Genomic DNA, 27,963 nt, shown 5'->3' with positions numbered 1-27,963 from the left:
ATTTGGCACATTATTTGAGGTCACAGGATGTCGGATTGATTTTGAAGCTTTTGTATTGACTCCAGGCTCCTGAATGAAGCTGTCATGTGTGTCTGTGGTTGGCTAGCAGGCTGTCCGGCTGCAAGCTGTGCCTTCCTTTGTTGTTTAGGCCTCATTGAGCTGAGGGAAGAGGCTCATTTCAGGGTGATTTACCACCACCCAAATACCAGCTGTCTGTTGTACTGCCGCTTGCCTCCACCTTGGATTCAGTTCTAGTTTCCCTTCGTTTCCCCCCTTCTCTTCTCCCACTCTACCACTGTAGGCACTTGTTCTTTAAGATACGTGGATCACCCTGACAGAATAGCATAAAAAACATAAACACTGAATATGTTGTTCTTCCAAACTTCATTTATGCATCCGTGGGAAATTTTTTTTAGGGTTCACTGTTTCAGTGCTATACACATGTTTTCTTCTTGGTGAAAATCTGAACTATGACCCTAGGGAAAAAAAAGAAATAACAAACCCACCATGTTGCTCTTGGTTTGTTACTAAGTAGCCCAACACAGTGAAAAACAGTAATGATTTTCATTTAAAAATAGCTATTAAGCTCAGTGGCAGGACAGCAGATTGAATTGCACAGCCTGACTGGTGCAGGATGTCAGGGGAGGTGGCTACAAATGTGCTCTCTGGTCCTGGAAATGTTGAGATGTTTGGATGGATGGAGAGGGAGTCAGAAAAGGACGGCATCAGCTCCCAACATGCCTGTCTTTCCTGAGCAGGCACAATCACTGTGTTTTTGTGGGTATCATGCCGGAGAACTGTTTTGGTGGTGTAAGACAGGAGAGGAAGAAAAAGGAAGAGGCTGCGAAGCACTGCTCAGCTCAGCTTCACAAAGCTCTTTCAGAAAAGTACTTATCCATGAAGAGCCAGGCTGCTTCAGCAGCTGAATTGCTAATAGAAGTCATGGAAAGGCCACACTGGAAGCTGTGCTCTTCGCCAGGTTGCCATGGGCCAAGGCTCAGTTATCCTTTCTGCACCTCATGTTTTCAGCTGTTGATGGGGAATATTTTGAGGATATTGCAAGGCAGGAAAGATGGAGAGAGCATGAACAGCTGAAAGACAGGGCCAGGCTTGGCCAGTCAGACCTTCCAGGGGCCAAGTGGAGACGGGTTGTGCCAGCTCCTTGGGGGTGAGGCTGCTGCAAGTATTTTCGATGGCTCAAAACTGAGGAAGACTGATGGGAGCCAAGCAGGTCAGAGCCCAGCTGGACCCAGCAGCTGTTGCAAGGTACATGGCATGGTGCTGCTAAGCCGAGCCCACCTCTCAAGCTGATCTTTCCAGCTGCAGATTTGGGAGAGCGGGCAGAACATGGGATCCTCTGCTTAATCCCATCCAGCTCCTCTGGAGCACAGAGCCTGGCAGCTCCACGGAGGCCTGTCGGTGCCATGTGCATTGTGTCTGACTCCTTTAAATGGGGCTGGCAGCTCTATGCGGGACCTCTCTGGGCAACGCGGCAGCACCGGGGCTTACCGAAGCCTCCAGGTCTGTCCCAGCAGCAGCGATTTGTGTGTGCCCCTGCACCTCCCCCCGGAGCCACTGGCTGAAGCGAGTCATGACCGGTCCTCATTTGACTTCTGGGTGACACAGTTTGGTGTTTCTTGACCACAGGCTGTTAAAACTGGCAACTGATCAGCTCCTGTCACCCATGTAGCTGAGATAATTAAGCCTGTTACTATTACTATTATTATTTTTCTTCTTTTTCTGCAAACTTTGGCCAACTGCTGGAGCCCATGGTGCAAGGAGGAGGGTGAAGCCAGCAAGACTCCCTACAAGAGGCGGGATAATGGGACCTACGTGCTTTGCTCTTCAGTGCTCACCGAGGAGCCTTCTTGCTCTTTGCCTTGGGAAGGGGGATGTCTGACGATGGGTGGGAGCCAGCAGAAGGCAAAGCAAGCTTCTCTGAAATCCTTGTGCCTACCTACTTCTAAACCACAGCATCGCATCAAGAGCAGGTGGTACAAGAGTGTTTAGCAGCAATACATCTGTGAGCTTTCAAGACCACTGTGCTCCTCCCCAATCCTGTTATTAAAAGGCCACAAAACATGGAAATGATGCTCCATAAACTAAGACAAAACATCTCTAGTACTTAGCGAGATGAGGATCCTCTCTTTGCCATATTCTCCTCTCCCTTCTCTGCAAGCATCAGGAGCTGCTGGACAGAGGAGGGAGGGATATATTAGGAGGCAACAACTAGAGCAGGGTAGCCCCAGCAAGATGTTTTAATTTCTTAACAAACTCCTTAGGCACTAGAAATTGTAAAATAGCATGCAGATAAACAAACAAAAACTCACTGACTCTTAGCACCCTGGAGGGCTCTGTTTCAGATCGCTGAATAAAAGCTGAAGTTGCATATACATGTTTAATGTAACACAAGGCATGTGCTGTGGAAAAGCGTGCTTTCTTCTAATCTGGTTCCAGACAGAAGCATCCAAACAGAAGCCCCTTTCCCTATCCCCACTGAACTGTTTGGTGTATGTGAGGAAACCCCTGAATGACAAAGCCTCCATCTGCTCTTGAACAGAGTTGCGACTGGCTGCAAATGTTGTCCATATGCTTTTTTTTTTGGACTTTCAACTTAGCTGCCTAATGTTAAACTCCTATTCCCAAATTAAGCATTTGCTCATAATAGGCTTTCCTAAGTAAAGGTAGAGGTAGCATCTAATTCAGGCAATGCGCATTAGGAGAGGTGCATCTGCAGTTGGAAAAGGAGATGGGATTACTCATCCAATGCATTGCTTTTCTTTGTTTTTTTAGGGAATGGAAAAGACCTTGAATTTTTGTACTGTCAGGGAAAAAGAAAAAACTATCAAGTTTTGGGTTCATATTCCCCCTCTGCTCTTGATTTTCCAGGTGATTATGGGCAATATCTTGCAATTTCTCTCTGTTAAATAAAGCTGGTGATACTTCCAGCCAGCCAGGAGAACATGGTCATGGTTTACCTTGAGCTCAGGTTGCATGACAGTATATCCTAGAAGCCAGAGAAGGGTCTAAAAATGGGAGTTTTTCCTTGGTTTGTGGTGTAAAAAGGGCTGGAGTAACTTTTTCAACATAATGACTTTGCAGTGGATACTGGGACAAGTTGACCATCAGTGAGTCATGTATGGATCCAGTTTCCTAAACACAGGTGTATGTTGCTGCTATAGGCACCCTCAGGTATCCTGGCTATCCATCAGCTGCCCGTTAGGAAATATGTGGGACTTCTTTAGGTCCTTCTTTGTCTCTAACTTATATCAGATACTCCAGGGTGTCTAAAAAGTCTCCTTTGGTTAGAAAAATAAATCTCTGTGCCTTAGTTTCCTATCTCTGACATAATAACTTAATGCAATTGCTTTAAGTTTAGCTTAATCGCTTCTTTCTGGGGAATGGTTTTAGAATTTAAGAGATCACAGACTAATTGTTGAAGGACTGTAGTGATGGGGCAAGAGCAAAATACCTTTGATAGATGGGAGTTGCAGTCAAAGGATGCCAGTTGCAAGTAGTCCCCTGAAAACCTCAAAGTTCGACAGGTTGCAACCAGCGATCCGAACACTGGGCATTTTAGTAAGGTATCAGGTATAGGTACAGCCTTTTCAGTGTCTTTTTTTTCCCAGTGTCTCTTTTGGAAAGATAAGAAAAGATAATTTTTGCACATTATCTGACCTTGCTGGGACTTATGAGATGCTGGGGTCACCAAGTAAGAGACCTCATCGCACCTAGCAGGTTGCAGGCTCTCCCGAGGTGACCAGAAGTTTATCTGCCTGTTTGTAATTCCTGCCACCAATGGTCATCTCTCTGCTGTGCCCTGACATTGAGAAATGACTGCAATACCTTTTAATTGTGCCCTTTCCCTTCCTCATCATTTAGAGCAGAGCGCTTCCACTTGGCTAAAATCATTAACTGCTTTAATGTTGAGGTCTCCTTTTCCATATTAATTCACCCAGCTGAAATCTCCTGACTCTCCATGGCTGCATGTGAGCAGATTCTCCCTCTGTTTCCCAGCAGATGATGAGTTTATTTTTCAGCTGCGGACAGCAAAAGTCTGAGAAAAGGAAATGTCTTTGTGTGTATGTCTACAGGAAAGCAAGTAGTTGTGATGGGTTTGTGGGGACTCAATTGGCTGTGTTAGTGTTTGAGCTCAAGGAACATTTTGACCAAACCTGGAATCCCAGCCTGTTTCTGCCGTGGTGATTCATCAAGACATCCAGGTCTGGTAAGCTCCAAAAATGCTTTGGTGAAGATCCAAAGCACAGAATCACAGAATCACAGAATGTGCAACTCAAATAATCCCCGTAAAAGAACCAGGTTAATGTGAGGGACCTTGCTGCTCAGATCACGCTTAGTCAGTTTGATGGGTTGTCAACGAAAAGAAAGTGTTTGAGCTCAGCTTATTTCCCAAACTGTTGGTTGTAGGCAAAAGGAGGGTGAGGGGACCCTGTTTCTTTGTAAATCTTTGTTGGCCCCAGCATGTTATCAATGTTGGAGGGTCAGCAGTGTTGGGTGAGGATGGGCTGTTGAATTCCTGGCAAGGACTTGCCAGTGGTTATACGGACCAGTTGTCTTAATAAGGGCAAGTCACATCTGTAGACTTTATTTCACCAAATCTAGCTACACTAGAAGCAAGTAAGAACTAACTTGGTAAGGGTGAACAGAAATGTTGGTGTATGAGCTTTACCTCAGGTCACTCCATTTTGGTAATTCATAGAAACATAGAATGGTTTGGGTTGGAAGGAACCTTAAAGATCATCTGGTTCCAACCCCCCGCCATGGGAAGGGACACCTTCCATTAGACCAGGTTACTCAAAGCCCCATCCAACCTGGCCTTGAACACTTCCAGGGAGGGGGCATCCACAGCTTCTCTGGGCAACCTGTTCCAGTGCCTCGCAACCCTCATAGTAAAAAATTTCTTTCTTATATCTAATCTAAATCTACCCTCTTTTCATTTAAAGCCATTACCCTTTGTCCTATCCCTACAATTGTACTCTCTGAGCATGATTATAGACTTGTTCCTGTTCATGTATGTCTATGAAAACATTGGGTTAAAATAACCTGTTCCTTTTCAGCTTGGCTTGACTGTATTTCCACTGTGTTTTTCTACACATCTTGCTTTCCTTCTACCCCTGTCTGTGTGACTTCCCTGATGCTGTGATGTTTGCCTTGTGGGAACTCTCCTTGGGCGCTTGGGAGCTACTCCTCTGTGGAAGGGTATCTCCCAGCAATGCAGGATGAGTCCATAGGCTTCCCTAATGCTCTTTCTTCCTCTGCTTCTGGTCATAAATACAAACCTCTTGGTCTTTGGTGGTTCAGATTGTGCTGATGTTTTTCTTACCTTATCTTTTATAGGGAAAAGTCATTGGAGATGCAAAACTGCTCATGAGTTGTGGTTGCAGAAAAGGGCAAAATGCTCAAGTGGAAGACTCAGATCAGGTCAGTCAATATGTACCTTAACTGGTGGAAATAAAAGAAAGTGTTAATGTCTGATTGATTTGAACTGTGCTGTTGAATATCGGGGTTCCTGGACACAAGCAGAGTCTTTGTTGTGGTTGACAATGATACAGCATTAATGTGTTTGTATTTTTTATTTGTAGAAAAACCCTCAAGCAAGATCAGGGATTCATTGCTCTAGGAGCTGTTAGTGCCCTAGCCTGACTTATTCCTATCATCTGGTTTATTTATTCATGAATTCTATTTCTTTATAAAAATGCACTTCAGGCAATGCCTTTCTTAAAGAATATTGTACTTCCTTGCTGGCTAAATGCATGCAACCTTTGGTCTCATACCATAGCTGCCTGGATGGGCGATAGTTGCAGAGAAACGTGCCATTCGTTGCATGCTTTTGTACTGAAGTGACACCATCACAAGAACATTCTTTATTGAGGTTCCTCATGATAGATACATAAAAACTTTTTCACAAACTAATGGCCAGGTTTCAATATTCATTACTTGGAATGAATGGCCCCTTATTCTAAAGTTGGTCAAATTGATGTCAGTGGGACCACTTGTAGGGTTCAGTAATTGCAAGCGAGGTGGACTGCGCTCTGAAGGACATCCAGCTGGTAGTCTCTTCCCGCCTCCTACCACTTTGCACTTATTCAGAACAGCCGGGTTTGTCCTGTCAAAATTTTCAGTTATTTATGGCCTTCCAGCTTTGTAGCTAAAGAGAAATTTGAATCTAGAGATCATTTGTTCCAAAGATGGAACAAAATTTGATTTGAGCAGAAATGTTTTATAAATATTGGGTCATCCAGTGTTAATGTGGCAGAGTGAAACAGCTGATCTCAAATATCAAATAACTTTGCTCTATAATGTACCTTGTGAACAACCTGTGACCAGGTATAGACCTGAAACAGATTCAAACAGTTTCCATAAAGCTCCAGAAACTCCCAGTAATTTACTGGTGGGAAAAGAGATAAATTCTCAGGAGGAAACATGGTTTTAATTTTCAACATGCATGTTCAGCAACCCTAATTAATAATAATGTCTCTGAGCCTTGTTTTGTTAATGTCTGAGAAGATCTGAGAACAGATCTATCTATCCTGTGGTGGGCTCTGTTGTGAGGATCGTTGGTCATAGTTATAAATGCTTTGTAGGATTGAGTCTTTCAATGATGCTGGGTTTTTTTTTCTTTAATTACTATTTTCAAAATAAATTCATTTTCATGAGCTATACTATCAGTTCACCATCGAGACAAGGATTCATATTACTTTTCTTTAAAGAATAGCTTCCCATTCTCTCAAATACAAGTTTAATTTTCTCATGTTGAGGTTCTAACACACCAGGAGAAAATTAATTTAGAAATGAAACACTTTTACCAATTTTAGTCTTTTGTATTTTGATTTACTCTGATTGAATCACTCTTGATTTACAACAGGACTAGAGCAGGGTCAGACCACTTGTAGTAGAGATGATTAAAAATGAAATGGGAATGTCTTGATTGCAGAGAGGTTTTACAGAACACCATCTCTAACAAACCCCGAGTGTTGGACCTAAAATTCATTGATGGCAATACTTTAATTATAGACTAGGCAATAGATTTTGGAGGGGAAAAATTTCCCATTCTTCTTTATGTTTTCCGGGACAGTGGTAAATTATTCTTTGCATTTGGCTACTTTCTGAAATCTAATTTTTGATGTCTAGTGATGTGTTGACCATCTCAGTAACTCTTTTTTGCTGTATCAGCATAAACTATTGGGCAAGTGCTTGCTCCAGATGCTGTAAAGCTCATTTGTTGTGTCCCTGGCAGGGTCCCGTCACTATTTCAGGGGACAGGAGGTGGATGGGGAGGAAACAAGTTCAGGGGGGTGGGTGGCAGCATGGAACATTTGTCTGTGAATGCAGAACCTCAGCTCAGCTTATAAACTATCTCCTGGGCCTTGTAGATAAACACAGACTTCTATGGTGACATCGGCTGGGAAAGGCAAATACTTGCTGACGATTGTGGGCTAATCTTTCAGGACACTAATTTCCAGAAAACCAAGGAAGCATTATTTTAGGAACAGTTTGTTTCACTTTGTGAAAGGGAAAAACACTGCACTGGATTTAGTTTTGTTTGCCAAGCTTTACTCCCTCCTCCCACACCCTGTCTCAGATTTTAAAGATTTACCTTCATCATTATTTTGGGGGGCTTTTTCTTGCTCTTTTTTTTTTGGTCTTGCTTTGTGTTTTCCTGTGTTGCCTCTGTAAAGTTGTGTGAAAATGCAACATGGTTTTTATTTTCATGAAAGTACACATAAATAGGTATGCGGTTTTTATACCATTAACTATTTAAAGGTTTGGGACTAACCAGCTACATATTGGCTGAATTCTTGTGAAAGGTGATGTTTTGCAAAGATTTTAATTTTTTTCATCCTTTCAAGTCAATTTGGAGACTTGAAAAAAGTCCTAGACACACTGCCCCACCAGTGAAAATCCCCAGCTGAATCAAGTCATTACGCCATTGCTGAGGATTTAATTTACTGCCATTTCTCCAGTATGACTCTAGAAGAGAAGGCACCTTAACCTCCTTGACCTGAGAGCTGCTTCCCTGAGTCTGGCATCCAAAAGCACCTATCTGCATGGTATTTTCCATGGTGCAAGTCACCAAGTGTGTAAATCCTGGACCCGTCACTGTCAAAGGCAGAAGTCCAAACAGGCTCACATAGGGCTGGGATTTCACAACAGTCACAAGGAATCCAACCTTCGTGTTGGATTTTCACCAGAGCAGGAGAGGGACTGGTGGTCTTTGTTATGTGGCCTCCCAGTCCAAATCAAACCTTACAAGATGAGGTGGAAGGCTAAGCAGTGCAATATATATCCCACAGAATCTTTGAAAACCTCAAAGGAAATGCAGCTGAGCACACTGAAGAACTAGAGCCCCATCCTCCGTGGATGGTCTGGATGAAGCTTTGGGTCAGTGAAGCAGGATGACTGAGAGGAGTCCCAAAATAGGGCCACCTCTTGGCAGCAAAACCCCTGTATTCTTGGCTGCCATTTGCCATTGACAGTTGTCTGTGTGCTTTGTGGGAGTGAAATTCATCCGTGCTTCAAGGCCCAGAACCAAGTCTGCACCACAAACATCCTACTGTAATTGTAAGGTTCATATATGCTCTTCAGAGTGGTTATTAGTTTTCCAGTAATTTATGCCTCCCCATAAATTATTATACTGTTATTTATTATTTGAGGTGTGTTGTTGCATAAGAATGACAATCCTGGACTAGGATTTCCTTGTGCTAAGTAGTATATTAACATAAAGCAAGAAAGATGGTTCCTGGGGAGTGATTTCATTTGTGTACTTTCTGAGGAAAGCAAAATGTAATTTAAAAACAGGGGAAAATTGTGTGGGTGGACAAATAATGTGCATATTAGAGGTATGCATAAGATTGAGAACCAGAAGTAGCAGAGCGCTCCATATTCTCAGCACATACAGCTCTGCCTTCTCAGGGTTTAGTTTTATTTGTTTTACGCTGGTTTTCCCAAAACGTAGGTGGCTCATCAGTTTAACTGCTCTTACCATTTGATTTTTTTCTTTTTTCTCTTTTCTTAACTTTTCTGGAGTCTCGTGTGAGCTCAAGTGTAACTGAGAAGTCAGATCCTCCTGTCCTTCCATGTGTTTGTTTTTGGTTTTAATATGACAAATGTATGCCTCCTCTGGAAACGGTATCCATGCTGAAGAGTAATTATTTAGTGAACGATGGATCCAGTTCATGTTGGCAAGGATCAGATTAATCATTATTAATCATGACCCCTCTGACAGTAACCTCATCCCTTGCCTAAGTGCTGCTCTTTATTAAGAAGTAATAGCTATTAGGGGATGGCTGGGCCACTGCTCTTCTTGCACTGGCACAGGGCTCAGGACTTCTGGCAGGAGGCAGAGGAACTCGGTTCAAAATTAAAAATAGACGCACATGGTCCACATTCCAGAAATTAAATAGGCAGCTTTCCCTGTGGGCTTCTTCAGCTTCATCTGACTGTCCTCCTTTCTCCTGAAGCCTCCCAAGAGTTTGCCTCTTTCCAAAGGTTGAATTCAGTGTTGGGGATGAAATAATCTCTTTTATGCTTTTTTATTTGTCTGCTTGATTATTATTTTTTTAAAAAAAAACTTAGGTAGATCCCAGTATAACCTAATGCATATGCAGTCTTTGCAAGGATAAGATTTTAAGGTCTTATCTAGTGGTTGTAGCAGGTTTCAACAGCTGATGAGACTGCAGATGGGCTTAGCTTTCTGAGACTCCAGTTGTCCCAAGTAGACCCCAAAACAACCACCTTTTTGAGGATTTCTTGATTCCTTGAAGAGACACTGCAGTGTTGAGGAGAGATGTGCAGCACTGATCACCTCGTCCAGGAAGTTTCAAGGTGTCCAGCTTCTCTCTCCAAGTCACTGGACTGGGGATTGCAGGCCTATATATATATATATATATATATATCTCAATCAAAATGTATCTCCTTACCACTTGTGTCACCAGAGATCTGCTGAGAGCAATAGTTTAATTCATAATTATTCTGGTTTTACTAACACTATAGGTTCTTTTTAAGAAGGTGAGGCAGTGCTATCGATGAATGTCATCATTATTTCAACAAAAACACAATGACTTTACTGGATTGAAACCAATCTCCCCAACCCCTCCAGCCCCCCAAATCCATCTTAATTACTTTTTAAAATGTTTTCATTGTATATATTGAAATCCAGGACAAAACCCTTTAGAAGAGAGCAAAGAAAAACATCTTTTGCCTCCATCTAGCTCTTCGCTATCTGGAAGCAGTAGAAACTTGGAGCAAACCTGCCACACTCTTTTGATGTCTGCCAAAGTTGTTGTGGGAGTAATATTGTTTAATGGTTGAAGAAATTTATTGAAGAATAAAAGTACCAGCAAAGACAAAGGGCACAATACAAATTATCTGGTAAATCACTGTCAAATTTTATGTGCTCGGGGCTACTGGTAATTTCCTGTCTTAAAAAACAGGGGAGGAGTTTGAAGGGGAGGGAAGGAGGGTAAGAAGTATATAAATAAACCCACCTCTTTAAACAGCTACCTGGCCTGGCCTGAGCTGTGTCGGAGCTAAGTTCCTTTGGCAGCCAGCGCTGTAATATATGTTGAGGGTGTAGCAGAGGGCTGAGATAAGGTTTCAGAGAATTTGCCTTAGCTTCGCTAGCTCTCCCTTACATTCTTCCCCTTGTCAGCAAGAAATGCATTGAATCATGAAACTAGGGAGTGCAAAGGCTCCTGCACTCCATCTGAGCAAGTCTGGATCACACCCCCACAGTTAAAGATTCTCTCCACTAGAAGAAATAAGAGTAATAAAAATAAATGAAAGCATTGGCTAACTTGGAAATACGTAGGCAGAAGAAAGCAGGAGGAGAGAATTGGGGGAATGAAGGGATGTTGCCCATTATCTTCTCCTCCAAGTTTATGGCAGAGTTTGAATCTCTGCTTGAAAAAATCATTGCATTCTGCACGGTTTGTAAAAAGCTAAAACAAGAAGTAAAATACAAAAAGAGAGGGTGTTAAATGTCTGAGGTTTCTGTGCAGTAAAGCGTCCTTAAAAATATTGTGTTCGTTGAATAAAGCAGGCTAGGTGACCATACAAGGAACATGGGGCTACAGGAAACTCTCCTAGATCATCCAGTCTTTTGAGATCTCAGGGAACTGTTACATATAGCACCACAGATAAACACATCCCTTTTGGCACTGGTACCTATTAAAAGCAAACCTTGTAGTTCTGTCATTATGCTCATCCCACTGATGAATCTTTTACTTTCCAAAATACTCACTCATATAATACTTCTGCATCTTGTTCCTGCTGCCAGATCAGTGTTTTTCCCCCATGATATGAGTGTTGGTCTCAGCAAGGTGGACTACCTTTGCTTTTCCATTCACCTACCACAATTTTCTTGCTGCTGGTGGTGCTGTAGGGTAGAAGCAGTTCCACTTCGTGAACCAAAATGCCACAGAAAGTTTAATCTCAGAAAACTTTTTTAAAAGCTGGAAATCTCTTGCTCTCAATGGGATCTGATTGGGGAGAAGAGGTATTTGAATGAGAGACTCACCAGCTGCATTTTCTCTGGACCTTCATACAGTAGTTGTGCTTTGGTAATTGCTGAATATAGTGCTAAGCATCTGTGTTCCTGGTGGCTGGGAAAGTTTTTTTGTTTCATTCATCTGTTGTGTGGAATTGAAGCAGTTATGAAGTGGAAGTTGGGTGGGTAAGTCCCCATTCTTTGAATTTATGTAAGTTTTGGAGGGATGATGGCATGAAAGAAACTTCCTAAATGTAAGCCTCCGAACAAAAGAGATTGAGGTTACGGGTGTCCTTTGCAAGTTCAGCCATAATAGGTTTGTGTTGCAGTGGGTTACACCTCCCTTCATACAATGCCATTGGTAAGTTGACATTTCTAATGACCTTTTATAATCACCTGTTTCCTTTTCTCACTCATTTTGTGAATAGTCTTGTACTCCAAGAGTTTCCCACCTTGTGTTCTCCTCTTAGAGTTCATATTAATTTCAAAATGGGTTGGGCTTCTGTAAAGTGTAGCACAGTGTAGACTGAAGTTCAATAGAGCCTTTCCTTTCTACAGGAAGGAGGGGACCAAAAATCTCTTAGTGCCTTTTTTTGCAAGAAAAGCTTCAGAAATGACAGTCAAAAAATTGCTTTTTTTTTTTTTATTTTGAGGCAGTTCTGAATGTGTGCCCTGCCCCTGTTTGAGATGTAAAACTTAGAGCTCTGACATTTTCTAGTGAGCGGTGATCCCATGGCAATTTCCCTCCTGAGCTGGCCATGCGAGTCCTGGCAATGATGTTTTGTCCAGGCTCTCATTCAGGATATGTATTCTGCCAACTTGACTTGACCCTGAGCGGGACACAGTATTCTTCACTTCCTGCCCTAAATTGCTATGTACAACCACCTTGCATTGATGGGTCCTTTGTTCCACCTTGGAGGTAGGTTCATTTTGGTGGTGGATTAAGGGAATCTGTACAGTTTCGAAAAGCAATTTGAGAACCCTCTGAATGAAAAGTGCTTCACACATGAAAAAATTAGTGTTATCAATTGTCATCGTCAGCCTCAAATCCTAAATTTGAAAGGGCCATTTATACTCCTCAAAGGCAAACACGCAGCAGTGTATTAAAAGAGAACTAAAGCAGCTGAAGAAAATGCTGTCTCATGTCATTTCAGACTCTGCAATCCCAGGGAGCATTAATAACTATTTTGTTGTTTTCACTGATCTCTATACACGGTTGGAGAGGGAGAGCTGGAAGGGAGAAGCTGTACTGCTGAGCCGCTCCAAGCAGTCCCATGCCCTCCGCGTTAGCAGCTTACCTGCTGCGAGGAGACTCAACCAGTGCAGGGACAACATGCAGATGAATGAGGAAAAGGTATAGGTGAGGTTTTGGACGTGTCCATTTGATTATGACATAGTAAGGACCATCTTTCCCCATCGCTCTTTGGCATTCTGGCTGCATTTTCTGCCTTTCCCACTCTGTCTTGTTCCCATTTGTCCCTAGCAGATACCAATGTGTGAAGACACCACGGCAGGGTCAATATCCGTCAGCCACCTTTTAGATGACACATGCCACATGAATCCAGATCTCATCTACTCTGAGGTTCATATAAACTGAACGGCCTGCTCAGAGCTGCTGAGAGCTGTGAGGTGCAAGGAAAGTGCAAAGGCTTTGTGTAGGGTGGCAGATGGAGAGAAGGACCCGCTTGTTGCTTGGAGTGTTGTGCTTTCAACTTTGTGGAGCACTTCACGCCTATCTCGGCATGGGTGCAAAATGCTACCCAAGAAGAATGGTGGCAGTTTGCACCCTCTTTTTACTCACATTGTTCTAGAGTCAATGTAAAGACAAGGTGAAATTCAGGTCCTAAATCTCAGCAGGTCATCTGTCTGGAATTGTGCCCAATATGGTTGTTCTACATTCAGCAAATATTCAGTCATGACATCAGTTATTCATGGCAAATGTATTTAGTTGAGTTTTCCAGCAGCTCAGGTGACGACTCTTCCTGATTTTCTTATGGGAGCCTGTTCTGCTGTTGGGTTGACCATGCTCATAGGAACATTTTTGCATTGCTCCATTGAAACAGTCTTTTGTTCCTTATATCCTTTTACTCTTTGTTATATCCCACTTTGTGAATTTCTTGTTTGTGCGTATGAGTTTGGTTTGGTGAGAGACAGTAGCAGCCTAAGATACATGTGTACCTTGGGTTTAAAGTTTCCTTATATAGGTCAAAATCAGTTTTTAAAACATTACCTCTTGGAAACCACTCAGAAAGCTCTGTCAAATAAAACCGTAACCAAAGTGGCCTTTGTAGAAGAAAAAAAAATCCCTTGTGCGGGGGAGAAATCATTCCAGCTATAGTTTGAAAGTCTTTATAGCAGGTGGAAGAAGAAGTGGTTCAGTGTCTACGGAGTCAGCTCACCCTTCAGAGATGCTGGATCAGTCCCTCAGTCTGCCACAGGTTTCCTACACAACAGATGTGTGATTTAATTCCCACAAGACCTCAGCTTTCTTTAAAAAGCAGTGAAAGCAGCACAGATATCCTTCATTTTAAAGACTGGGGAGTACTTCGATATTAGCATGGTGTAGACCTTGCTTGAGGTAGGTTAACGCTGGCTTGAAATATAGCACGGGTTCTACTAGCATCCCAACAGATGGATGTTTTATTCTTTTTTTATGTCATATCTTAAAAAGAACCAGACAAAAATCTGATCTGAAGTAGGAAAAAAATAAAAGTCATATGATTCGCTGCAGGAATAAATCATAGAATCATAGAATGGTAAGGGTTGGAAGGGACCTTAAAGATCATCTGGTTCCAACCCCCCTGCCATGAGCAGGGACATCTTCCACCAGACCAGGTTACTCAGAGCTCCATCCAACCTGGCCTTGAACACTGCCAGGCAGGGGGCATCCACAGCTTCTCTGGGCAACCTGGGCCAGTGTTTCACCACCCTCATGGTGAAGAATTTCTTCCTATATGTCTAATCTAAATCTGCCCTCTTTTAGTTTAGAGCCATTCCCCCTTGTCCTATCACTACACACCCTTGTGAAAAGTCCCTCTCCATCCTTCCTGTAGGCCCCCTTCAGGTACTGAAAGGCTGCTATAAGGTCCCCCCGGAGCCTTCTCTTCTCCAGGCTGAACAGCCCCAACTCCCTCATCCTATCCTCATAGGAGAGGTACTCCAGCCCTCTGATCATCTTTGTGGCCCTCCTCTGGACCCGCTCCAACACATCCATGTCCTTCCTGTGCTGGGGGCTCCAGAGCTGGACGCAGGACTCCAGGTGGGGTCTCACGAGAGCGGAGTAAAGGGGCAGAATCACCTCCCTCAACCTGCTGGCCATGCTTCTCTGGATGCAGCCCAGGATACAGTTGGCCTTCTGGGCTGCGAGCGCACGTTGCTGGCTCGTATTGAGCTTCTCATCCACCAGTACCCCCCAGTCCTTCTCCTCAGGGCTGCTCTCGAGCCACTCTCCGCCCAGCCTGTATTTGTGTTTGGGATTGCCCTGACCCAGGTGCAGGACCTTGCACTTGGCCTTGTTGAACTCCATGCGGTTCACGCAGGCCAACCTCTCCAGCCTGTCAAGGTCCCTCTGAATGGCATCCCTTCCCTCCAGCGTGTTGACTGCACCACTCAGCTTGGTGTCATTGGCAAACTTGCTGAGGGTGCACTCAGTCCCACTGTCCATGTCGACGACAAAGATATTAAACAGCACCGGCCCCAGTACCGACCCCTGAGGCACACCTCTCGTCACTGGTCTCCACCTGGACATCGAGACATTGACTGCAACTCTTTGAGTGCATCCATCGAGCCAGTTCCTTATCCAACGAGTGGTCCATGTGTCAAATCCATGTCCTTCCAATTTAGAGACAAGGACATCATGAGGGACAGTGTCGAATGCCTTGCACAAGTCCAGGTAGATGATGTCACTTGCCCGCCCTTTATCCACCAATGCTGTAATCCCATCATAGAAGGCTACCAAGTTGTTCAGGCACGATTTGCCCTTGGTGAAGCCATGTTGGCTGTCCCCAGTCACCTCCTTGCTATCCATGTGCCTCAGCATGGTTTCGAGGAGGATCCACTCCATCATCTTGCTAGGCACAGAGGTGAGGCTGACTGGCCTGTAGTTCCCCGGGTCTTCCTTTTTTCCCTTTTTAAAAATGGGGGAGATGTTTCCCCTTCTCCAGTCGGTGGGGACCTCCCCAGACCACTGCGACCTCTCAAAGGTTTTTTTTAAATCCCCTCTGCAAGTGGTTCCAGCCTGGAGAATATATTCACAGCTGGGTTATAAACCCTCAAAACCAGACAAAATAACCTTAACTAACACAACATTACTAAGGCACTGCTGTAATGGGATCATTCTGCTATGGCTCACAGGCATATTTTAAGTGTCATCAATTTAGTCTACAGCTGGAGGCTGTTAAATACAAAACCATTTTAGCAACTGCATCTTACATGCAGGAATGATCGCATATTGATGTCTTTTCTTTTTGTTGAAAAGAAATATGGAGAGGAAAATTAAAATCCGCAGGAAACCTCACTGTCCTTCCTCAGGTAGTGAAGTATGTTTTTGGAGGGCAACAAGGTCAGGCTAGCAGCTGAGTATTGGTGTAGGCAGTCGGGAAATCAGCTTTCATTCTCCAACACTTGTCTGTTCTACAAACATAGTCAAGTTATTTCACCTTAGTTTTCCTTCTTAGTCTTGTCTCTTCAATAATGCGAGTTATTTGACAGAGTAGTTATTTCACTCTGTTGTTGGAACAGGTTAGACTCTACCTGCACAACATTGACCTGAGCAAATAGGGAAAAGCTATGAGGGATGAGGCCCTGTGTTTTGTCCCACCAGATGCCCATTGTGACTATTTTGGTAGTTCATGTCAAGCCCTTTAAAAAGAGCTTAGAATGTTTTGCACCCAAGTGGGAAATGTGATTACCTTACCCCAAAGCTGCAGTCAGAAAAGACTATGAAATTAACTTTCCTAACCCTATGTCCTTCTCAGTACACTCTGGGCTGCTTGCTCTTTTACCTTGTCACATTGTAGGCATGGGAAAACACGTGACGATGAGGTGGTGCAAAAGTGTCCATTTGGATATCGATACTTGTGTTGTCTGTAGTGTTATGGGACAAGACTTGGGTAAGTGTCCTGAGGCTGTCTGAGTATCCGTGCAAACAGGACAACAAGGAGATGCTAGCCACTTTCCATGAACTCTGTGTTCCCCAGTGCTGCAAGGTTGGAGCTGTTGTAGGCTTTTTACAGGGAATTCTGATGGTTTGACTTTAGATGACTGGCTGACTGGCGTGTTGTTGAGGCATCCATACCTCCCTCCACTGACTGTGTCAGGAACGGAGGCTCTGAGTTGAACCATGACTATCTTCATAAGGAAGTCAATTGAAATATCTCTCTTAACATCCTCCCTAGAGGTCAGTGGTTGTACTTAGAAAACAAGGGAATGATTCCTGATGAATAACAGCCTGCAAAAGCTTTTATATTCTCTTTTTATCATTATCAAATCGTGCTGAAGAGGCTGCAAGGCAAAAAAAGTCTCAAGCTTCATTTTCGAGAAGCTGCTAGGATGAAGACATGGCATTTCAAAATCAGTACTGAAGCTTGTATTCCAAAGAGCCAATGGGAGAGTCATTATAAGCTGCTTTACTTCTCATCTCTAATTACCCATATTCATAACTTAAGCCCTGTCATTTGGATTTATCCTCTGTGGCCTGCAGTGACACCAGGAAAAGTCCTTCTTTTTAATTCTGTGGCAAAAAAATAACAATGCTGCAGGGTAGGATCATATCCCCACAGAAGTTTAGGGCTTAAATGTTTCACAATGGGCACCAGACTTTGCTGTCTTCTCCCTCTCCCTTTTGTCCCCCTCCTTCCTCCTCTGCTGTTATACATCAATCATTCTCTTTCCTAGAGGCTAGGATAGAAACAGTGTAATCCCAGAGAGAAAGGATACTGATACAGGCAATTCTGCACGTGACTATTACTCTGTCCTTGGAGATGCCATCGCTAAATCTAACGATAGGCTTTTGCTGATGGGAGTGTTTCAGCTAGATTGGAGAAAGCAATAGGGGTGGTAATCTAAGAACCCAGCTTTGCCATCGTTGGGTGATCTGTTGTATCTCCGTCCACTTCTCCTATTTTAAGTGGCTTTCTAAATTTCTCTTTCCTTTATTACTTCTTGTTTTGTCTCAGCTTGGCACTTACAGCAACATAAATACAGTTTCCTCAGCGGCAATATTTTTAATTAAGGCCTGGAAATATACTGACTCAGCCAACTCAACTGAACTATTCATAACACATAAAGGATTGGTGTTGAATTAACTAATAACTTTAAAACAAGGAAGGCTTCCTGTATAGGCTGACTTTTGGAGAAACTACCACAAGCTCAAATGCTATTCTGTTAAGTTGCCTTCAGAAGAGATTTTTGGGTTTGTTGGGGTTTTTTTTTTGGTTTGGAAGTCAGGAATGTGTTTAGAGGAGGTGGTGTTACTCACCTCCAGAAAAATCCCACAACACTATATTCAGAAGAAGCTGATGAACAACGGTTGACTTCTGACAAGTCCAGGCAGTGACAGCTTGTTCTAGCAACACTGTCTCCCTGCTCCCGTGTTTATTGAACCAGACTTGAGATCACATGATATTCTGCTAGCAAGTTTGGGAATGAATTTTGGTGGGAACCCAATACTTTCTCTCATCTGCTAAGTCCTTATTAAACCCCACTATTACTTTTCCTAACTCGCCTCTGGACTTTGAATTACACTGCAGTGAACATAGCACACATGAGTAAGAGCTTAAGGTCTTGCTCACTTGGGTGGTCCCATTAAAAAGACCAGGTTTGCTGCCTTGGCTGCAGAGCCATTCCAAACATTGCTGCTATTTTTCTTCCCCCAGTATTTCTCACCTGCCTGGTTTTTTTTTCTTCTTTTTTTTTTTTTTTTTCTGTGCCCAACCTATTAATATGCCTTTTAACCAGTTAACTTTGGAATCAAAATATTAACTGCATAGGAGGCAGCTTTTCTGAAGGTTCGTAAAATATGTATCAGAGCTGGGAATGTAAAATGCTCCCATTTTGTAGCAGACAAAATGTATGAAGTGCTGAGTGAAAATTGAGAGGGCCCCTGCTTAAACCTTTGAAAATCACTGCCAGTTCCAATATGCTGTATTTATTTTGACTTGGAAGGTTCAATCCAGTCCAGATGAGGTCATTTGGTTGGGAGCACACATGTCTGCACAGAGCTGGGAGGGAGGGAAGCCTGCAGGATGCTTCGTCTCTGAGATGCTGAGTTGCCAAGGAGCAGTGGTGGGAGCAGGGCGGGCAGCCCATCTATGTGTTGATCCTGGCATCAGAGCGTAACGCTGGGGTGGAGGTGTTGTAATGTTTAAGTTGATTTCTTTTAAGGCAGGTGGGACAGTGTAGCTTTTGTATCCTCCATTGTTTGCTGGGTAGGGTAAGTGGAGGCAAAACTGGACGTGCTCTAAGAATTTGGGGACAGCAGAATATATTTAGGTGGGGTCTCTGTAGTTACTCGTTTCTATGACTCCACGTGGCAGAGAGCCTGTTATTTCATTTGCATGACTCTATCTTTCAGCTTGCCATCTTTAACCCTTGCCCTCTCAGCATCTGATACCTGCTCAGCACCATTTTACTTTCTCCTCCCTCTGCTCCTGCATCTTCCCTTACCCCTCTCGTCAACAAGATTAATAGCTCAGCCATTTGTCTCTATGAAATTTCACTTTTGTTTCCTGGAGCTCCATCTTTGTCATTCGCTGCTCCATCCCAGCAGATGGGAAAGGTTCCTGTGCCCTCCCCAAGAAGCCCCATCCTACCTGCTCGCCCCTCCCTGCCTCCCAGCCAGCAGCCTGTTTGCCAACACTTTGCACGAGGAAGCTGCCTCTGTAAAAATAAACCATGCTGAAATCTGAGAGACAGAAACCCCGCCAACCTCACACTTCATTATTGGTAATGGCAACCTATTTGATTTCCATTTGCAAACAGTAGCCTGCATATGTTCCTCACCATGTAGCCCTTCTCCCTGCACCATTTTCTGTGCAAATTCAGGTTCCCCATGCCTGGTGCTTAGTCTGCTTTGTGGTTTGCTTGCTCTGAGCCACAGACACCCCCACTTCACAATTAAAGTGTGGAAAAAGCCTGTTAAGTCACTGGCTTAATTGCCTGGTTACTCACCACCAACACAAGGTTGCCATCTGCAATGAGCTTGAGCCTCTTCTCCCACCTCTTTTACCTTTATAAGATCTTGCTCCTTGCAGCTGACTTTTGTTGCTGATTTACACCAGAGAAAACCAGGAGAGACAGACCTGTATTTCCTTTTCTTATCCCCAACATGCACTGCCACATGGGCATTGCTTGGGGTCGGCTGGCCATGCAGACACTGTACTGCTGCACCTCCAATGCTGCCCAGCTGTTATGGCATAAGCCTTGGCTGAGGATTTAGGATGAAACTTGATTTTCCAGGTGATGACTCTATTAAAAAAAAAAAAAAAAGGAAAAAGGTGAAGGGGGAGAAGTAAGAGAAACCAAGCTTTATATCAGCAGGGTGAATGCTTCATTGCTGTCCTTGAAACCTGCATGAGCTGTGGGTCCAGTTCTCCATCACACACAGGGATGGGGCTCTCAGCTGAGTCCTACAAGAGGTGGCAGCAGTGAGGGGCCTGCAGGAGGGCTCAAGGAGGGGGGATGCACCCAGAGCCCTAGGAGGAGCTGCCTGTATTGATTTCACTCGATTTACTGGAGCAATTGAGTTTGTCAGTGAAATGCGAGACATGCTCAATCAGCTGTCACACTGAGACACTCCTGTCGCTACTGTCAGTAGCCTCGAGTTTCTGATCCTTTCTCAGATTAGCTCTGCGCCAGAACATCAAATGAAAAGCTGTTTGGTGCACGGGGAGGGGAGAAACTCTAAGCAGTTACCTAGGAATCGGTTTACAGACTTCAAAGCACTGTCAGGTTTATTCTGATGGCCTATAGCAATGCGTGGGGAGCAGTAATGCATTTGGAGTGTAATGTAGACTCCTCTTCAGCCCCGCATTCGCTCACAGACCGGGAGGCAGGGATGGGAGAATAGAGGCATCTCTCCCAGCAAACCCAAATGGCATGCAAGTGGCCTGCCTCCCCTGGAAGAGCTGCTCTTTAGCTTGATGGAATAAGTTGCTTTTCTTATCTCACCTTTCATTCTGAAGGACTCTTCTACATTTCTCTCAGCACTGAAATGAAGCTTTTTTTTGATAGAGCTGGGTCACAAAAAGGCATCACCCCCAACAACAGGACAGGAGTGAAAAGAAGAGGGACAGGTTTGTCATGCAGAAATGATGAAGGGAGAGTAAGGGCGGTCCAGCCAGCCCATCTGAGCAGTTTTTGGCAGTGCTGAGCCTGGAGTGTGCTTTTTTTTTTTTTTTTTTTTTTTAAATAACGAGGCAAGAGCTTTGTAGCCCATTAAGGTCTTCCAAGACCTTTTTCTTGAAGTTTAACAGGTTGGATCTGGGACAGCCTTTATTGAGAATGTTTCCATCATGAGGGATGCCAATATGAATGTCTCTATTTATGGGAAGAATAACCCATCAGGAGACTTTTTTTTTAACTTCAAGGATTTGAGAAATCTTTTTTCTCTGTTCCAGCTGAAACAGCTTATGGCAAGGTGAACTCACCCATTTACACAGAAGCCAAGAGGGTAATGTTAATCGTATTAGAAAAACAATCTACCACCAAAAAATAACAATAATAGGGGTGGAGAAGGAATCGTTTTGAGGCAAATTCACAGAATAATTCCTGTGCATTTACTCTTTTCTTCTCATGGTTGAGATGTTAAATATTTTGCTATCAATGCATGAATTATAAAGATTGCTATTTTCCTTCCACTTTAATAAAGAAATTAAGCAAGGCAAAAGGCACATTCTAGCATTATTGCTAGAGGATTGTGTCCTTTAGAGAATACTCCTGTTTTTTGATGAATACTGTCTCAAAGAGCGAGGCAGTGTCCGTACAGAGGATTACCCTGTGCAACACTAGATTTTTTTCCTTGAGTGCAATTTTAAGATTTCTATTTTTATCCCTGTTACCCAGTTCCATTATTAGATTGCTTTCGACCTCAAAACATCAAAAGATTCATCTCTTCCTCATTCAAGATCACCACTATCCTTCCCAAGTAGCAGCTGCTACTATATAAGTGATCTTTAATATCAGAGCAACCCTGTTTGCTTCTTTTGGTGGCATGAATGTGAAAGGGCTATGGTGAAGTATGGGAAAGGCAACAGAGAGGAAAAAACCCACCACATTCTCCTTATAGAGTATTTCAAAGCAAATGCTGGATACATATCTTTCTCTGACCTTGTCCTTAGATTAGTGGTATAGGCAGCTGCTGTGCTTGTACTACACATTCCAGCACAGGGACTAACTCGCGAGCAAGGTAGGTGTGTGCATGCGCGTGTGCTTGTTATTCAACCTGTCAGCCAAAGGTCTTCAATGCTGGTTTTAGCTCTTTCTGGTTTTTCATAGTTTCCAAGGGGAGGTGTGGGTGGTTGTGGGCTTTGTTTATGTTCACTGGGTTGACAGGAAACCTAAGAGCTTTTAGTGAATTCAGATATACTCTGGATGCGAGGTGTGACTCTCCAGCCATTTCTGTTTGAAAGCTTTCATTAAATCTGAGAAAAGAGGAAAAAAAAAAACATCTTGCGCTTTCTAGCTGCAGAGGGATGAAAGGTTTTCAGCCTGTGGGCCCTGCCGGGACAGTATAGATGCCTACAAAGGGAGAATTTGGAGGAGAGACAAAAAAGGCTGGAGTTGTAAAAAAATAAAAATAAAAACCTTAAAGCTACTGCTCAAATTGGATTTGGTCTTTATTTTACCAAGCTCCTGTTGAGCTAGCTGGCCTTGATAAGACCCTGATGGAGTGGAGCATGCCCACTACCCACAGGATGGGGTTCGTGGGAGGGGTGATGGCAGCTCTAACACAGGTGTGAAGGCAGCTCTAAGGACTCCAGATAATTGCATCCAACCCAGCAGAAAGGGACATGGCCAGGGGTTGCGTTCGACCGCTCAGTGCTTGACCTCCCTCGCCTGGGAAGCCAGATGGGCGATTGCCACTGCAGGTAGATGCTGCTAGCAGTATGGAGATGGGCGCATGGCTGTTCTGTGTCACCACAGGAGGGGTTTAGTGTCACCAAGCTGAGAGCTGGCCCATACACCCAGCTCGGCCTTGTGACGTGGAATGAGACAGTTTATCTCCCAGTCTAACGCTTCCCTTGCCTCTGCCCATCCGTGGGCTCCTTGGGGCAGGTACTTCCCTCCGATTGCGTGTTTGTGTAGTGTCTAATTGCAGATGCGGGGGTAATATAAATAATAAGGTTAAAAGTCGCTCTTCTTGAGGGGAAGTGAAAAGGGAAAGGAAACAGAGCTGCTACTCAGCTTGCTGTCTTTTCCTGGATTCAGAAAGAGAGCGCAAAGGGTATTGCAAGATATGTCAGAGTATTTAGTCTTGAATCATTTGCCATCCTGTTTTTATTCCCCTGCAGATATATATCAGAGAAAGTGTTTAGATGGAGCTGATAACCTCACTTATGGTTGAGGTTGCCTGTCAATTCCCATGATTTGGTTGTTTGGGCTGTGGCAACTCGCAGTTTGAGCTGAAACTTTCCCTCCTGCATGCCAGACTCGCACCAAGTTCATTTCAGAGGAAGGGGGATTTCAGCGCATCACTAAAACCATGCTGGTTTTTATCATTTGGGAAGATGATTCTTACTTTTTCATCTTTTAATTTTTAAAATGCCCAAATTATTCCAGTTATGCTATTACATAGCAGCCCTCGAAAGTGATGGGAAGCTCTGAGAAGAAGCGGCCCCACGTGCTGGGCACTACCCAGGGTGCTGCCTCCTCCTCCTTGGCATGAGTTTTTCCCAAGCGGCAGCAGCAGTCCAGCCATCTTTCCAGAGACAGCAATATCACGGAAAAGAACCAAATGTACAGGTAAGTCAGCAAGCGAGCTGCAATGTCAGGACAACAGTGTAGGTGAAGGCTTTGCCTTCGTGTGTTGTGTTGTTAACAGACACAATCTCAGGTTTAAGTGAAGTACTGCTAGATGTGTGTTTAGGTTTTCCTTTCTTTTCCAGTGCTTTCAGGTGATGAGGAAGCAAGCTTGTGGATGAGTTTTCTGGGAGAGTGAATCATCCATTTGTCTTGGGTTTTTTGGGGGTTTTGTTTTGTTTTTTCTTAGATGTGTGTAGGATTGCATGAAAGTTCTTGGATTTTGTTCAGTCCACATAACGTTACTGGCAATTCATTAAGAATTGATTGCCAGAAGAGCGAGTCACCGGCCCCATGGACAGGTACGGTGATTCCAGAAATGATCAGTGGCTGAACAGCAGCATGTCAATATTGCTATTACTCAGATTTTCACGGCAGTAGTGGTGTTGTCTCTGAACCTGTGTGCACACCACCTGGGTGTTAGAGAAGTTACACTCAGTAACTTGGCATTAAGAATAAATTACTATTTCTGGTTTAAAGCTCCTCCAAGTCTCTTGACCTGTATTACTTCAACACCTGGTACAGTGGCATCCCAGTTGAACAAGGGCCCTTATGTTTTTTCTGTAATAATAATGAGGTTATTTGTTTCATACTTGTTTTCAGTTTTGCTTATCTTCCCAAGACTGTGAGCCAAATTGACTCCTGCTTAAATCAAATCTTTCCTGGACCACCAAAAATCATGTTTGAACTAGGTTCATTTCTAGCCTTACTGGGTATTATGGGTTTGCGTGGCAAGGTTTTGGTAGCGGGGGGCTATAGGGGTGTCTTCTGTGAGAAGCTGAGAGAAGCTTCCCCCATGTCCGATAAAGCCAGTGTCAGCTGGCTCTAAGACGGACCTGCTGCTGCCCAAGGACAAGACAATCAGCGACAGTGGTAGTGCCTCTGGGATAACATATTTAAGAAGGGGAAGAAAAAAACTCTAGGAGAAACGGCAGTGTAGAGAGAGGAGTAAGACTATGTGAGAGAAACAACTCTGCAGACACCAAGGTCAGTGAAGAAGGAGGGGGAGAGGAGGTGCTCGAAATGTCGGAGCAGAGAGCGCCTTCCCTTGCAGCTCATGATGAAAGACCATGGTGAGGCAGGTTGTCCCCCTGCAGTCCATGGAGGCCCACAGTGGAGCAGACATCCACCTGTAGCCCGTGGAAGGGACCCCATGCCAGAGCAGGTGGATGCCTGAAGGAGGCTGTGACCCTGTGGGGAGCCCCACGCTGGAGCAGGCTCCTGCCAGGACCTGCGGACCCATGGAGAGAGGAGTCCACGCTGGACCAGGTTTGCTGGCAGGGCTTGTGACCCCGTGGGGGACCCATGCTGGAGCAGCCTGTTCCTGAAGGACTGCACCCCGTGGGAAGGACCCATGCTGGGGCAGTTCATGAAGAGCTGCAGCCTGTGGGAAGGACTCACATTGGAGAAGTTTGTGGAGAAGTTTGTGGAGAACTGTCTCCCGTGAGAGGAACCTTCCTGCTGGAGCAGAGGAAGAGTGTGAGGAGTCTTCCCCGTGAGGAGGAAGGAGTGGCATAGAGAACAGGTGATGAACTGACTGTAACCCCCATTCCCCGTCCCCCTGTGCCCCTCGGGGGGAGGAGGGAGAGAAATCAGGAGTGAAGCTGATCCCGGGAAGAAGGAAGGGGTGGGGGGAAGGTGTTTTAAGATCTGGATTGATTTCTCACTATCCTACTCTGATTTGATAGGTGATGAATTAATCTCCCTTTTCTCCCCAACTTCAGTCTGTTTTGTCCATGACAGTAATTGGTGAGTGATCTCTCCCTGTCCTTGTCTCAACCCTCAAGCCTTTCATCATCTTTCCTCTCCCCTGTCCAGTTGAGGAGGGGGAGTGATAGAGCGGTTTTGGTGGGCACCTGGCATTTATCCAGGCCAAACCAAAACACTGGGTCACTCTGGAGCTTGTCTTTCACTGAGTTCTCTCGTCCAACAACAGGGGTAGTGCAGCTTCTTAATCTCAGAGACCAGTGCCAGGAGAAATCCATTAGCAATCATGATAACAGACTCCAGTTATTACAGTAGTTCAGGCCATATCGCTACTGAAAATAAAGTTTGCATCTACGCGTGGACCAGCAGGTCAAGGAAGGTTCTCCTCTCCCTCTTCTCTGCCCTAGTGAGGCCCATCTGGAATATTGCATCCAGTTCTGGGCTCCCCAGTTCAAGAACGATGAGGAAGTACTGGAGAGTGACAGGACAAGGGGCAATGGGCACAAACTGAAGCACAGGAAGTTCTGTCTGAACATGAGGAAGAACTTCTTTACTTTGAGGGTGATGGAGCACTGGAACAGGCTGCCCAGGGAGGTTGTGGAGTCTCCTTCTCTGGAGATATTCAAGACCCGCCTGGAGAAGGTCCTGTGCAGCCTGCTCTAGGTGACCCTGCTTTGGCAGGGGGGTTGGAGTAAGTGATCCCCAGAGGTCCCTTCCAACCCCTAACATTCTGTGATTCTGTGACATTTACATACATACCTAATTGTGTCTATGAAATTTAAGAGTAAAAGTACATGAATTTAGATCTTTTTCTTAAATAAGTAGTTGCTCTTGAATTGTCTAATGAGTGTTAGAATTTTCTTCCCCCAGAATTATATTTACTGCTGTGGAAAGGATGCTCACAGAATAGCTTAAGTAAAGATCATATCTCATACTGGAGAGTCCCATTTACCGCTAAAGCATTGTTCTCAGCTGTTCCCTATTGTGCAATGCACTTCTCTTCCTCTCTCATTTCCCTCCTTCACTCCATCTCCAGCAACAGTGGCAAATTGTGCTTCTCTATCAGCTGTCGTTTACTCAGTAATGAAAAAGGCAGTGGAGCACAGTTTCCATTTAGTCTCCACAGACTCAATATGTAGCAATGAAAAGCTTTCGTTCTTGCCATGCCAAATTTCCTAACTTTGCCAATTCATTTCAGTTTGCTCGAGCATCAACATTTGAATCTTTACCTCCTGCCTACATTATCCACTTAGCGCTCAGCTGGATCCAGGAGTGGAAGGATGGTTGGTTTGCATGGGCTGAGTTTTGTTTTGGGACCTGCATCACCAGCTCTTGTGATTTTTAAGAGTGTTATGATATGAGGTGTGCAGTGGTTTGGTTTTTCCCCTGTTTTTTTTCCTTTTAAACGTCCGCAGAGGCATCAATGAGTGATGAGGCTTAAATTATAAAGTCCCTGAAACTCAGAAAGCACATAAATAGGGCCTAATTAGTATGATTTTAGAGCTAATTCAGTGTTTTTAAGGAGCATGTCCCACAATCTTAAAATATTTTGACTTCAGCAGTATTAGCAACTCCAATTACAACGCTGCTGATAGTGACTCACATATAGGTATGATCTTTAATCCTAAGGCGGGTATGATTCACTGCCAAATATCTATCTATCTCCTCCATGTTGGCAGCTGCAACACACTTCCCTTTTAAAAGCTGTGCCTTCTTTCTAATTCTGTGATAGGTATATTGGCCCATTCCTCTGCTTCCTTCCAACACTCTGAGGAATAAATGTCTAAAAACCAAACTACAAATTTTTATGCTTAGTGGTTCTGATGACCCTTCCTGCTCTTTCGTATTACATACAAGTAGGTGTTTTACACCATGTGGTTGTCTTTTCCTACAAAAAGAGACAATTATGGTTTTCATTTTTGCTGTAAAAAATGAACGCTAGACTCTAAGACACTATTTAAAGTAGGAGCGACCTCAGATTTTAAAATTTTTTCATCCAGTAGCTCCAAAAGTACTTCCCTGGTTTAAAAACTGGGCTGAAAATTGAATTGAGGGAACCACAAAAGTGTCTTTCAGTTTTTCTGCTGGGTTCTGAAATGCTAGAAAATACTGGAGTTGCGATTTAAAGATTTTCTATTCAGCAGCAAGGCTGACAAATTATCACTTAACGCAGGCATTGGGACTGTAGGTGCAATAAATTGAAAATTCACAGGAATCCCATTACATTTGTGAGAATTAGCAGGAATGCATATTATTTCTAAAACAATCCCTGTCTGCTGAGCAGGTACCAGCTCTGCCAAGCGCGAGGGAGCAGCTCCAAGCCAGATGCTGACAAGACTTTCCTGATCTCCCTGTGACCCCCGTTGCAGGAGGTGAGCTGGCAAGAGGAATTAGCAGGGACGGGGGGGAGAAGACAATTTGTTTCTTCTTGCTTAGAAAATGTGTATGGCTGTCAGGGCCAATGTGTTTTCATGACACTCGAGCTGCCTCTCCAGCACCGCTCCTTGCAGGCTACATACTCGTCTTTTATCGGGAGGATGCTGGCATGGTAAGAGACAGCCTTTTCATAGAAAATCAGCTGAGCATTGCTGCACAAACATTTGGAGGCCTTGACTTTTTTTTTTCCCTCTCTGAAGAACCATTTGCCTACGTTTCCTCTTTTTTTTTTCTTTTCTGAAGGCTGAGAAATGCCTCAGGAATGCACTTGCTTGCTCTCCTTTCCCAGGCCG

The 27,963-nt window shown here is 44.1% G+C and overlaps 1 protein-coding gene across 4 annotated transcripts in view; it reads left to right on the top strand.

Annotated features, from left to right (window-relative positions):
• Positions 1 to 27,963, top strand: part of LOC104335588 (SET-binding protein) — a 353,439-nt gene that overhangs the window by 57,039 nt on the left and 268,437 nt on the right. For all 4 annotated transcript variants that reach the window (XM_075446728.1, XM_075446727.1, XM_075446726.1 and 1 more), the window contains exon 2: positions 5,359 to 5,442. In XM_075446728.1, coding sequence (XP_075302843.1) covers positions 5,389 to 5,442 — 54 coding nt within the window. In that variant the 5' untranslated portion in view covers positions 5,359 to 5,388. The remainder of the gene's footprint in view (positions 1 to 5,358; positions 5,443 to 27,963) is intronic.

The sequence above is a fragment of the Opisthocomus hoazin genome, chromosome W (genome assembly GCF_030867145.1).
Source record: "Opisthocomus hoazin isolate bOpiHoa1 chromosome W, bOpiHoa1.hap1, whole genome shotgun sequence".
Classification (NCBI taxonomy): Eukaryota; Metazoa; Chordata; class Aves; order Opisthocomiformes; family Opisthocomidae; genus Opisthocomus; species Opisthocomus hoazin.
This window is presented reverse-complemented; position numbering and strand designations above follow the sequence as displayed.